General features: G+C 47.8%; 1 protein-coding gene across 3 annotated transcripts in view; it reads left to right on the top strand.

Moving 5' to 3' along the window:
- The window catches only part of EGFLAM (EGF like, fibronectin type III and laminin G domains), a 208,877-nt gene extending 199,748 nt beyond the window's left edge, over positions 1–9,129 (top strand). For all 3 annotated transcript variants that reach the window (XM_003776579.5, XM_009240658.4, XM_054555496.2), the window contains 3 exons: positions 1,665–1,748; positions 5,883–5,986; positions 6,807–9,129. In XM_003776579.5, coding sequence (XP_003776627.2) covers positions 1,665–1,748; positions 5,883–5,986; positions 6,807–6,961 — 343 coding nt within the window. In that variant the 3' untranslated portion in view covers positions 6,962–9,129. The remainder of the gene's footprint in view (positions 1–1,664; positions 1,749–5,882; positions 5,987–6,806) is intronic.
- Positions 9,130–12,054: the final 2,925 nt, after the last annotated feature.

The following is a 12,054-nucleotide window of genomic DNA, read 5'->3' on the forward strand; positions in this document are numbered from 1 at the left end:
GCCTCCATTATTAAAGGAATGACCTATGGTGCTTTCTCTGGAGAAAGCCAAGCACTTTCTATTCTTGCTGTTTTCTCAGAATGAGTACATGCGAGTGCTTGTTAACTCATCCAGATTTTCTCTCGACATCCCTCTCTCTTGGACAATGAGGTGAAGGAGAGATATGTCCTCTTACAAAATGAGGAGGGAGTCATCCCAGGTGGAACATACTTCCCTTCAAAAGCTTGATGGCCTAGGGTTTATCGTATTATCCAGGGAAAGTCTGGGCAGTTGGCCCAGTGCCCGGGCTAGAGTAGTCACCCACTAAATATTTGTCGAATTAAATTTAATTAGAATAATTGAATGAACACTGGATTAAGGGGGATATTTCTCTCTGGTAACAACATGCTCATGTTTTCTGAAACCCTTATGGTATCGGGGTATTTGGGAACTGAAACAGAAAATAGGAAGCCACTAGAGAAACCTGATAGCAGAGTTAAATGGGATAAGAGCAGAGGATACACCAAGTTCAAGTTCTACGTTAGGTTTGTGATTTTAGGCAAATTCCCTTAATCTCTCTGGGGCTCACCCTACTCTGCAATGTTCAGTTTAAAAAAAAGTGAAAACAGATGTATTCATTTCTTAGGGCTCTGATAATAAATGACCACAAATTAGGTGGCTTAAAACAATAGAAATGGGCTCTCTCGCAGTTCTGAAGGCTAGAAATCCACCATGCAGTGTGAGGGTTGGCCTCTTCTGGAGGGTCTCAGGGAGAATTGGCTCCATGCCTGTCCCCCAGGTTTTGGTGGTGGCTGGCAGCCCTTGGCATTCCTTGTCTTGGAGATGCCCCATTCCAGTCCCTGCCTCCATCTTCCCATGGCGTTCCCTGTCTCTGTGTGTCTCTGGCGTCCAAATCTCTTCTCATAAAGATACCAGTCATATTGGATCCATGGCTGCCCTAATCCGGTATGACTTCATCTTAACTAATGAATCTGCAAAGACCCTATTTTCAAATAAGGTCACATTCTGAGGCTCTGGGTAGACATGAATTTGGCGGGTGGAGGGAGGGGGCAGACCATCATCGCAACACAGGATAGAACATTATACATGATAAAGCCCTTCTTGGTATTCCTGATACTCTAGTACTGATGTTGCCTTACATGAGGGCATTAAAAAACAATCTTGATAACATTATGCTAAGTGAAGTAAGCCAGTCACAGTCACAAAAAAGAAAAATACTCTATGCTGCCACTCATATGAGGTATGTAGAAGAATCAAATCCATGGAGTCAGAAGGTAGAAGGCTGGTTGTCAGGGGCTGCGGGGAGGGAAGAATGAGGGGTTATTATTTAATGCAATGCTTTTGCTTTGTAAGATGAGTTTTGGAGATTGCCAGCCCAACAATATGAATATGTACTTAATGCTACAGCACTGTATGCTTAAAAATGGTTACGATGGCCATGGTTATATTATGTATATTTTACCATAATTTAAAAGTCTGATAATTTTTAATTTCATGAACCAGCCTGGAAACCCAACAACTTTTATAACACTCTTGTTTTTTGTTAAGGAAACCGCAGTCTGAGTTGCAAAGAACTTTTGCCCTGAGAATCGTCTGTGAACCGTGTCTGCTTATGCCTCAGTGTTTTATTCTGTTCTCTGTCTTCTTCTTCTCCAATGCCTTAGCTATAACCTGGGCAGTGGTGTGGCATCCATCATGGTGAATGGCTCCTTCAACGATGGTCGGTGGCACCGAGTGAAGGCTGTTAGGTGAGTCCCTCCCGCAGCACGAGCCAGAGCCAGAGCTGAGCAGTGGTGGAATGTGGTGTCCAGTTCCCTTGTAGTCCCACTGTCCTGTTCCCCAACTTTGCCTGGCATCCTATTACCCCTGATCCAGGGCATTCAGGGAATTTTCTACCAACTCCCGCTGTGCCCTACACTGACACTAACAGGCCAGGGAAACTGAACCCCAAACCTTCATTAAGCAGTAACCTTCTGGAGAAGAAACCTTTTGATGGCTGAACTGGAAGAGCCTTGAGAGTTTAGGGTATGCGGACTTTAAAGAATGTTTGGGCCGGGCATGGTGGCTCACACCTGGAATCCCAGCACCTGGGGAGGCCAAGGCGGGTGGATCGCCTGAGCTCAGGAGTTTGAAACCAGCCTGAGTTACATGGCAAAACCCCGTCTCTACAAAAAATACAAAAATTGGCTGGGTGTGGTGGCACATGCCTATAATCCCAACTACTTGGGAGGCTGAGGTGGGAGGACCGCTTAAGCCTGGGAGATGGAGGTAGCAGGATCATGCCATTGCACTCCAGCCTGGGTGACAGAGTGAGACCTCATCTCAAAAAAAAAAAAAAGACTTTCAAATCTCATTGTACAGGCAATCCTCCCCCACCCCTCCGGCTTTTTTTTTTGTTTGTTTTGTTTTGAGACAGGGTCTCGCTCTGTCACCTAGGCTGGAGTACAGTGGTGTCATCATGGCTCAGTGCAGCCTTGCTTGACCTCCCAGGCTCAGGCAGTCATCCCACCTCAGCCTCTTGAGTAGCTGGGCCCACAGGTGTGCACCATCTGCCTTGCTATGTTGCCAGGGCTGGTCTCAACCTCCTGGCCTCAAGTAATTCTCCTGCCTTGGCCTCCCAAAGTGTTGGGATTTACAGGCATGAGCCACTGCACCTGGCTACTTTTTTTTTTTTTTTTAACATTACCTAAACCTTAGAAGCTGACTGTATTTCACCCAGCCCCAATTACATATCTCCCCCATCACAGAGGTAATCACCATCCTGACTTCTGATTAACTTTGGATGAATCATTCCTTTGCTCTTCTTCATATAATAGTTTTACTATTAATACCTTTGTCCGTATTTCTAACAACATATTTTCGGAAATGAAATAGCAGGCTAAAACTTAGAAATGTTAATCTCGCAAGTTAGATGAAGGTCCCAGAAGATAAGCTGAAATGAGGGTCTGGTTGGGGTTCCCTGGGAATTTATCATAACCTTTTCTGGGGAAGCCAGTGGGTAAAGTCATGAGTGAGGCCTGGGAAACATGGCGCCCACCATGGCTACTTTCCTACTCAGCTCCCATATAGGCTGCAATGGAGAGAGCCTTGCTGGGCCCCCAACCCCTGGCTGCTGGGCCTGCCTTTGAAACCCTAGAGGAAATGGGGATACAGAGGCAGATCTGTGCCTCTCAGCTTCCCAGATGGTCTAGAAAGCCCTTGAGACAGAGGGTGATTTTGATGAAGTCCCAACTCTAACTTTCTGAAAAAAGAAATGTTTTCCCATCATGAATATCCACATGCTTGGATTTCAGATAGTTTCTAGACTACACGTCAAAAATTCAGAGTCTGGCCTAACTCCAAAATACTCCAAACTCTATGGCTTCTTACTTCTTCATTTCTCCCTCTTACCCATCTTTAAAGGGGCTTGGCCAGAGACATCCAAAGGAATATGAAATGCTTGAGCTCTTTACCTCTAACCACGCTTGATCCCTACAAATCCCCACCCTGGGAACATCAGGGGACAACACCCTTCTCCCAGTTTCCTTGGGTAGAGATCATTGGTAGAATACTCACACATTGTGGAATAATTTTTAAACCTTCCCAGTTGTTGTTGGGGTTTGATTATGTATATCAAGATACACACTGGTGAGGATACCAGGCGCTTCCTAGACATCTAAGGAAACTGATGTTAAATGATCTTCCCCTAGACTATACAACTGTTTGTGGGAAAAGCCAAGATTACAATCCCAGCTGAAAGCCCTTTCCATCCCACCCCATGATGAAACCCACCCAAAGCTAGGATTTCAGATGTTTGGGAGGGATAAGGCAGTGGAATATTCTACAGGAAGAATTTCACATGTCAGAGCGTCAAGCTGGGCACCATGCAGATGGCTCAGCAGACTTGGCTTTTCCTATTGGCATCATGGGATACCTCTCCTAGTGGGTCTTAGGTTGCAATGAGGTCTGAACAGAAGGAGTTGAGCCCAGGAACTGGATGAATGGGAGGATTCCAGCAGATACTGTGAGTTGTGAGCAGACAGGCCTAGAAGGGAAGAGTTCTCAGGGGGAACTGGGTCTAGGCCATGGATATCAATTATGGCAAGAAGGATTGAGCTGATACCTTAATTCTCTGTAGCAGGCTCCAGGGTTAGAGATAGGAGTGTCAATGAAAAGGAGATTGCCCAGGGGGCCTTGCTTTGGACAGTGTCTTGCTCTGGGGAATCCTGGTCTTGCAGGCATTAATCCCAGCAGAAAAGAGAAAATAAATTCCAGTTTATTAAACATCTCCGGGTGCCAGGTACTTTTCATACTTTGCCTCAGTTAATATTCACAGCAACTTAGGCTTTATAATCTTCATTTTGTGGATAAAAATGATAATGATATTGATAACAATAACAACACACTCCTCTACCAGTCTTTATAGAGCAAGATATGTATCAGGTATCATGCCCTGTGCTTTGTACGCATAACATCTCATCTCCACAATAATCTTGGGAGATGGGCATAGCTATTCCCATCTTAGGTGAGGACGCTGAAGCTCCACAGATTCACTTGTTCATTCATCATCTGGGATGAGCCTTATATTATTCCAGACACAGGAGATACCTCATTGAAGAAAATTAACATCCTTGCCTTGATGGTCTTGCATTCTAATGGGAAGCAACAGACAATAAGTAATAAACATGATAAAGAAGCATGTTATTATGTTAGAAGGTGACACCACATTTTTTCAAATCTAAGATGCCATCGATTATAAGGTATAGCTTCATTTTAGATATAAAAAATGAAAAAGTCTTAGACTTTATGAACTACAGTAAGTAGAAAAAAATGGAATATTTTAGAGTAATTTTTTTAAGGCAGGGCAAGCAAGGCAAGCTGTTGCGGGTTCTGCCTGTCACAGCATTCAGATACAGGATTCTAAGAAAGCACTTCCCAAATGGGAAGTTTGTGGTCTCAAAGATGGGGACAGAACAAGAGAAAGTTCTCTAAAGCTCTAGAAGAGTTGCTATCAAGAAGTGAAGCCTGAGTGAGTCCACACCCTAGTGCTATAGAAGCAAATGTATTTGCTTGAAAAAGGCTCATGGGGCTGGATAGGTTTGAAAAATAGCTTTGAAAACTACAAAGCCCTTGCCACCAATGAACACCTCCCTTTTCCTGTCTTCAGAGTCACTTTAGGGCTCTGTGGGTCCTTTAGAAACTTCTGAGCCAGTCTTCTCATAGAACAATCTTATACCTACAAAAACTGCTTCATTGGCTTCTCATTCTACTTAGAATCCCAGCTCCCCATGGCTTCCCATGCCTTGCCACAAGCTCTCCTGGGCTTCCCCTGAAATTTCTTCCCTGGCCCGCTCACCTTCAGGATAACTTCTCAACTCCTTACAAGCGGTTGACCGTTTGCCTGGGGCTTCACCTTTCCCAGCTCCAGTGTTCTGTGAGTTCCATTTGTGCTAACCCCTGCTCTTTCTCCTTGCTGTTGTTGCTTTCTCTGTTTGCATAACCTTCTCCTTCACTTGACTTACCTACCCAGCCTACAAGACTCATTTTGGACAGAATCTCCTCTGAGCAGCTTTTTCTGACCATCTCTCTAATAACTGTCCTCTCTCTAGTCTAAGTTAGGCGCTGCTCCTCTGATGTAATTCCACAGCACCCTTGTGGTCTTTACCATGGAGTGCTGGCACTGTGTTGTCATTCACAGTTTGACTTTTTGTCTTCCTCAGTAGACCACAGTCTCCTGAGGGCCACACATTTGCTTTTTGCTTTGATTTCTGCAGCCCCATCATGTAGCACAGTACCTGGCACATAGTGGGTCCTTTAATACATTTGTATTGAAATGAATGAATGATTGAATGAACTCCAAAAATGCCGGGCTTTTTGTTCTTTTTTGTTTTGGTGTTTTGCAGGGATGGCCAGTCAGGAAAGATAACCGTGGATGACTATGGAGCCAGAACAGGCAAATCCCCAGGCATGATGCGGCAGCTTAACATCAATGGAGCTCTGTATGTGGGTAAGTGACCGACCTTCGACCAAAGCAAAATTAGGCCAGTGATTTTCTTGTTAGTCTCCCATTTGCTGTGCCGAGGCTGTGCACTTTGCTGGATCAAATACCTGTAAATCAGGAAGCCCTCCAGATATTCCATTCTTTCATTTTCTGAACTGCTGACTCATGGCTGAGGGGGCAGGAAGGGCTCCCTTCGATGCTTTTATGCTTTGGACAGATCCATCAGGAAAACCAGGCTTTTCTTGTTTATAGAACAGGAACCTGCTAAATATAGCTCCATGAATTCTCTCTGACAAAACAGGACCTGTCTTTCTTTCCCCTTGCAGAATAGAATGACTAGTATTTCTGTAAATGGCTCATTATAATTAATTCACTAGTGCAGACACATAAAAATGAAAAGCTATTTTTATCTATATGATATTTTCTATTGAAAGCATTCGACATCAGTGCATTTGTTTTGGTTTAAGATGACATCACTTCTAACTACACACTGCATTCTGTTGACATTATACCACAGTTCAAAATTTACTAGACACTATTTTGGTCTCAAGGTCTCAGTTGGGCCAGAAATCACACATGAGGAATGAATTTATAGCTTTTGATTGTGTACAAACTGATCCAAGTCAATCTGTTCCTTCAAGGATAATTATGAAATAGAGAGAGATGAGGTACCGAGCAGCTCAAGGGGCCCACAGCCCTAACGTGTCCTGTGAATCAAGGGATGCCTTGGTCAGCAGCCATTCAAGGGCCCCAAACTGGAACCCTGACCTTGCCCTGCTGACACCTGCCCTTTGGCTCACCTCATCTCCCTCTTGTTTCCTGGCAGGTGGAATGAAGGAAATTGCTCTGCACACTAACAGGCAATATATGAGAGGGCTTGTGGGCTGTATCTCTCACTTCACCCTGTCCACCGATTACCACATTTCCCTCGTAGAAGATGCCGTGGATGGGAAAAACATCAACACTTGTGGAGCCAAGTAACACCAGCTGGCCTTGCCCAAGGGACAGAGCCTTCTATTCTGAGAATCCCAGGGGCCCTCAGACCCTGCCTGATGCTATATGCAGAGGCCCAGGGACCAGGTGTGTTTCTTCTCACCAAGGAGAAAGTACACACTGATGAGAAACTAAGAACCAAAACAGGCATCCCTGGGTGGCCTTTCCTGCTGACACTCCACGAGCTGACCCAGCAGAATTCTCTGTGTAGGAGGCATCGGACTTTGTCCATTGAATATGTAGCGGCTGCCAGAGATCACACATCAATGCAAATTCCAGAGCCTGTCTGCTATAGCTCAATGACTGTGTTGTGATTCATAGTACATTAAAAAGAGAGAGAGAGAGAAAGAAACCCGCAGGGCAGTATTAAAATACTCCTCTCCTTCCCTGACTCATGGCACTCTTCCTGACAGCAGAATGACTGTGCGACCTTGAACTTCACATTTCCCACCTTGGCCCGTGGGTTGTTTGGATTAACCCCTTCCACTCCTTACTGGCTGGTTCACTGTTCTGACTAGTCCATGAAAATAAAGATGGAAGGAGAACAAACACAGAATCATAATCATAATGTGGCCCCCTTCCCCAGAGCTTACCTCGAATGTGAAATCCCTACTTTTTATAATGCAGAGTTAAGGAGCTGAGCCCCCATGATTTTATAGCTGTACTTTTGTATGTGTATATTTTTATAGCTGCAGACTGTCCACACAGTATACTTTTGGAAGTTTGGGTGGATGACCCTGAATTCTTGCACACCTTTCCTAAAAATTTCTCCCAAAAGAGACTTGTTTGGGCCGTTTGTGGTGTCAGTGGAATGGATAGGTAACTCGGGTGGGCAACTTGGGGAGCTGACCGTTCTCTTTTGGTAAATGTTGACGGCTCAAGGGGATGAATATGAAGCTTTCCAAGATAAGCAGATTAAAAGGAACATGTGTTACCGAGGTAGGTCACTGTCATTTTTGTTTTAAGAGAGGGGGAATATCTATAGTAAACTTGAATAAAGGGGACAAAGCTAGAACTTATTCATTCATTCATTCACTTATGGAGGTGTTACTGATTTTGTGGAGGTCAGATCCATACTAGTGGACACTAATACAATCAGTGTTCCTAAGGCTGTGCAGGGGTGGGGGGACATGCTGTCAGATGGTCTGAGCATCTGGGTGAGAACCAGAGAAACAGGACTTCTTCCTTCTGTACCATGAGCTGTGCCCCTTTGCTATGCATGCACATGACCCCAGAGACAGCTGGTTCACTGGCAGATCCCCATGATGGACTTACTAAGGGAAAGGTGAGATGAACACTGCCCCCAAAGAGGGGGAAAATATGATCTAACTTATGCAAGAGCCTATAATTAGTCCCAGTCTTGACTCTACTTTTGTTTGTGCAGCATTCATTCAGCAAATACTTTTGGGGTTTGTGCAAGGCACAGTTTTAAGCACATAATGTAATTCTAAAAGATGAATAAACTAGAGAGGTTCACTTTGTGCCCCAATCTCCTGTCTTTGGGAAGCTTTGATGGCCAGGATCCTTTCTCCCAGAGGAATCATGGTAATCATCATCATCATCATCATCCACTCCTAGACACATAATCTTATATGAGTGCAATCCGGAGAAAGGCCGTATGGTAGAAAGTGGGTCCTCCACCTCCCAGACACCCTTGCCTCAACACCTCTTCCTTTGATACTGTTGGGGCCAGTGCTTCCCAAGATGTCATGGAGTTGCTTTTACAGCCCATTTTGATGGATTCCCTCCAGCCATACATATCATTGTGATCTTAGCAAAGTATTCAGCTGAACTGAAGCTAGAATTGCTGTTGCTGATGAGTTGTTGTTCCATGGAAGTGTTATCCAGAGAAAAATGCAATGACCCAGGGATGCAGGCCTGGGAGTAGAACCACCTGCCTCTGGGTGGGAAGCAGATGAGGCTAACGGGAGAAGAGTGACGTGATGACAGGGTCAGGGGAGTAGGGATCTGACAGGTGAGAGAGCAGCAGAGTGGAGGGACCCAAGAGTAGCTGGTGACCTGGGAGGCTCAGGGTCAGAGGACAGGGTAAGAGACAGTGTATCCCATGTGGGCTCCTGGGTGTCCAGATGTCTCTCTATGTGTATCTGCTGTCATGGCCACAATAATGCTGCATAACAAAAATCACAAAACTGCAATGGCATACAGCAACGAGTGTTTATTCCTCATGCACCTTGAGTGGTCAGCTTGGCAGCTCTGCCAATCTTGGCTGGGCTTGACTAGGTGGATCTTCTGGTGTCAGTTGGACTTGCTCACACGTGTCAGGGTTGCTAATTCAGGACAGCCTTGGCTGGGTTGGTGAGGTGGCTTGTGTCTGCTCCTTGTGTTTCTTGTCCTCCTCCTGGGCTAATGGGCTGGCCTGAGCATGCCCTTCTCCTAACAATGGGGGAGGGCACGAGCACGAGAGTAAAGGTGGAAGGCCTTTCGCAGCCTCGGCTTGGCACTGCCACACCCCACTCATCTGTGGATTCAAGAGAGGAAGAAACGGGCCGGCCCCCACGTGACATATGGGCTCTTCTCCAGCATGAGAGAACTACTAAGCTGCCTGGCGGAGGGCATGGACTCAGCAGCGTGGAAAAGCGTCACTGCTGATGCAATCGGTCCACCCCAGCAAATCCTATGTCATTCACAGCAGGGTGCAGTAGGGATGCCGTGACCCCCTGGCCATAGCTCTTCTCCGACCTTCTCTAACCCTTGGGGCTGGAGGCAAGGTCCATGATGTTCTCAGTGCCCAGCCAGGCCAGGCCTGATGGGAGCAGCAGCCGCCCTCCCCCATCGCAATGCGGTGCCCTCTCTTCCCCTTGTCCTCCTTCCACCTGCTCCCTGACACTTGGCAGCTGGCCCTGTTGCTGTTCTGAGGAGGAGGGACTGGACCGGCCGGAAGATGGGATCTGTGCCTGGCTTTTGGGTAGCCGCTGTGGGGAGAGCATGTTGAAGGCTGGCCAGGCTCTTGGCTGAAAAGAAAAGTTTGGGGTGTCGCCAGGGAGCTCAGAGGCTAACAGCAGTCCCTGTCCTAGGGAGGAAGGATAGAGTGGGGCACGGGATCCTGAAAAGCTTTTCTCCCACAATCAGGGTCTGAGAAAATTCCCTGGAACCTCCCACATGTTCGAAGCAAGGGTGACCGGGTGTGGGGTGAGGATGTCCTTGCTTTTCCTATTAAGATGGCCTTCCATAACCCTGCATGTTCCTGAAGCCCCGTCTCAAGATTTCTCTCAGGAAGGTCTGTGGGGTCTTCTGTGTCCCCCTCCTGCGGTTGCCCAGGCGGCTGCCCCGGCCTGCCTGCCGCTCTGAAGGCCGCGCCGCTCTCCCTCCTGGTATTTGTCTTTCATTTCCTGACCCAGTCCCGCTCCCGTCTCCGGGCCCCTCCAACACAAACAGGCCGGCTGGTGTCCACACACGGACTGCCCTGCTGGCACGGGCACTGGCGCTTTCCTGCTGCTGACCCCTCTCCTTCCTCTCTGCCCACCTCCTCCCCTGGCCCTGCAGGAGCTGCTGCCTCCTCCCTGCGTGGGAGGAAGGAGCTCGGGAAAGCGCCCAGAGCTGGAGCTGGCAGGCCCAGGGCTTTCCACTTGGAGGAAACGCTGCATTTTTCACCTTTAACCCAGAAAAATATGGTTCTCAGAAAGCTTGTTTTTAGCACTGTGAGTTCCCAAAGGAGGAAGAATAGGCAGTAGGAGGGGCCCCCAGCCTCTCTGAGCCCCGACAGCAACCCCCAGCCCAGAAGGCCGTTCTTCCTGGGAGGGAATGACCGAGGGGCAGCCTGCAGAGGCCCAGCTGCAAGAAAATAAAGGCAGAGAATTCCAGCTTCAAGAGGAAAGACAATACTTTAGGAGAGGAGCCTGGACAAGGCATGAGCCACTTCCCACCTCCTACCTGCCTCTTCCAGCTCCTGCCCAGTCCAGGAACGCCTAGTAGTTGCCCTTGGAGCTGGGGGTCAGCCCGGGCGTGCCCACCACCGCCCAGACCCTTAGCTGAGTAGGGGGTAAGATTAGCTTATCAAAGGCGGGAACGACGTTCTCCAGCACTTTCTCCCTGCAGTGGGGAGAGAGCTGCCAGCATGGAATCAAAATTAGAATCCAAAATCAGGGGTCGTACAGCTTTAGCCCACTCCCACGTTATTTCTCAACATGGAGATGTGGGTCGTCCGACGGTATCCGAACTAGGGACTTATCCGGCACATGCTAAACAGAGAAGGGAAATGTAAGCAGCCCTGCCTCAACCATTGTGAGGCCAGAAGTCCCAGGGCTGCCGGCATTTAAGCTGGTGGGTCCCATGGAAGTGACAGGCTGCCGTAAGGAAGTTCCAGCTTACAGGTGGCTATGTTCGGGCCAGCAAAATGACTAATCCAATGCAACAGCATGAGCTGGCTTCTGGGCTAGGCCCTGTGAGTAACCGCACGGCAACCTCACAGTCAAAGAATGTTCACATATTTGATCTTCATAACAGTCCTCCTCCTATGATGGCTGGAGCAGATGGGCATGGCCTGTTTGACTTAGGAAGACAGACGCTGGCCAGAAAGACTGGGTGACTTGCCCATGGTCCCACCATGAGGATGCAGCCACGATGCTGTCCCATGGAGCTTTTCTGCCCTCACCCTGACCTCTGGTCAGGTGCAGTCTGCCCAGGGACATCTGCGTTGTTGAGGGACATTCTGAGGCTCCCTTGGGTTAGCTGTCATCTGCAGTATAGTCGTGTAAGTGAGGGAGATTCGGACAACGGCCAGGTCCCAGGAGTCTGCTTGCCACCGCATGCCAGTTTCTCATCACAGCCCTGAATCTGCCTTCTTTCAAAGGCCTTCTGTTGCAGGGACTCTGGGTTGAGCAAATCTGAAAGCAGAAACTAAAGAGCTAGTCCAGCAGGGTGGGATTCAGGCCCCTCTACGGGCAACTGGGTGTGGGTTAAATTCTTTTCCCTTCCCTCCTTTGCTTTGATCTCCACAAATAACCTCCATAACCCTGGGGAGTGGTTGCAAGCTATTTCTGCCCAGCAGCGTGTTCCCCTGGGCCCCCGCCTCGCCCCAGCCAAGCCACGAGCTGAAAGAACAGGGCAGGCAGCTGGGAAAG

Source organism: Pongo abelii, chromosome 4, assembly GCF_028885655.2.
Source record: "Pongo abelii isolate AG06213 chromosome 4, NHGRI_mPonAbe1-v2.0_pri, whole genome shotgun sequence".
Classification (NCBI taxonomy): Eukaryota; Metazoa; Chordata; class Mammalia; order Primates; family Hominidae; genus Pongo; species Pongo abelii.